Source organism: Orycteropus afer, unplaced genomic scaffold (genome assembly GCF_000298275.1).
Source record: "Orycteropus afer afer isolate SDZICR_OR568_19922 unplaced genomic scaffold, OryAfe1.0 scaffold00487, whole genome shotgun sequence".
In the NCBI taxonomy this organism is placed as follows: Eukaryota; Metazoa; Chordata; class Mammalia; order Tubulidentata; family Orycteropodidae; genus Orycteropus; species Orycteropus afer.
Window position 1 is genome coordinate 711,069 of NW_006922074.1, and position 1,531 is coordinate 712,599.

The 1,531-nt window shown below is 55.5% G+C and overlaps 1 protein-coding gene across 1 annotated transcript in view; it reads right to left on the reverse strand.

Moving 5' to 3' along the window:
• Positions 1 to 1,531, reverse strand: part of MYO1H (myosin IH) — a 49,150-nt gene that overhangs the window by 29,592 nt on the left and 18,027 nt on the right. The window contains exons 7-8 of the mRNA XM_007954998.1: positions 1,122 to 1,235; positions 734 to 815 (exon numbers count right to left, since the gene is read on the reverse strand). Coding sequence (XP_007953189.1) covers positions 734 to 815; positions 1,122 to 1,235 — 196 coding nt within the window. The remainder of the gene's footprint in view (positions 1 to 733; positions 816 to 1,121; positions 1,236 to 1,531) is intronic.

A 1,531-nucleotide genomic window follows, 5' to 3' on the forward strand; every position in this document is an offset into this window, starting at 1 on the left:
GGTTTGAGTCTACCCAGAGGTGCCCTGGAAGAAAGGCCTGGCAATCTGCTTCCAAAAGAATCATCCAGTCACAACCCTCCAGAGCACAGTTCTGCTCTGACACACACGGGGGCATCAGGAGTTGGAATCAACACAACGGCAGCTGGTACTGGTGGCAAAGGACACGGGAAGGAGTGAAGATGGCTCTCCCACCTGCATGTGTTCATGCTGTAGCAATTTCCTGAGTGCTTACTATGTGCCGGGCTCTGCCCTGGGCTGCTGAGACACAGCTGTGATCAAGACACCCAATCCCTGCCTCTGTGGGCTCGCAGCTCAGAGGGGGTGGGCAGGTATTCCAAGAATTGCACAAAGAAGAGTTTCAAGTTGAGAATGACAAGAGTTTTACGGAGAGGCATCTGGTGCTTAGGGTGGAGGTAGTCAGGGAAGGCTCCTCGAGGCACTTACCCTGAGAACTGAAGGATGAGGAGGAGTTAGCTGGTAGAGCGAAGGGAAGCCTGTTCCAGGCAGAGGGAACACCATACGAAAAGACCCAGGGCAGAGAAGCCATGTCAAGTACGAGGCACGGGGAGCTATCGTTGGAGGTGGGGTTGAGGCAGGAGACCTGGCAGGAGCTGGACTGAGCAGGCCTGCTGGCTTTGGTGGACTCAGGGATTCTGTGTCCCCTGGGCCACCACCCTCCTGCTATCCGTGGGAGGCAGCAGCAGCAAAGAAGGTAAGGATGTTTCTACTAGACCCGTTCTCACCTCGTCAGTCTTGGCTTTAATCTTTCTGTGGGTGAGAGCATCCAGAAGGACCGACGGGTGAGTCCCCAGGAGCTGAACGAACGAAAGCAAGGTGCAAGTCAGTGACCCATCTTACTGGCTAACTTACAGCGAGCTTGTGGGGGCATCCAGGCTCAGGGCAATCACTGTACTCCAGGGCCAACAGGCCACGTTTGCTCTGTCCACCAACTGGCTTTCACCGACTCCCTCTCCTGCCCTGAGCTCTTTATACCCCTTAACCACCATCTGCTGAGAAAACATGGTAGCCACCTGGGACACGGGCATCCTACCACCTCCCATACCCTCCTCCTCTCAGAGGGTCCAGGCCTCCCTCTTTCCTCTCCAAAAGCGGACCATCACCTTTGCAATCCATTTGATCTCATGAGTGTCTGGGATGGTGGCACAGCCTTGGTCGTCTTCTTGAAAATGAATGTTTCCCAGGTGGAGGACGCTGGCAATGATTCCAAAGAGATTCTGGGAGCGCAGAGAGCAGCGAGGGCCAGAGGGCCAGGAGGACAGGGAGGGAAGACGGCTGTCTAGTCGATAAACGTCTTCAGAGGAGATCCCCGGGGAAGGCTACCCATCCTCCCAGACTCCAGCCTGGCGTGCACAGAAACCGGACCCCTTCCTCCCGGAAACTGACCCTCTTGTCCACTCCCGGGATTAACGAGAGGCTGAGCAGAGGGCACAGCCCCCTCGGCCTTCAGCACAGATCACTTGTATTTTTGTATCTTCCCCACTCTTTCACCACCAAGACGCCATTTAATTAT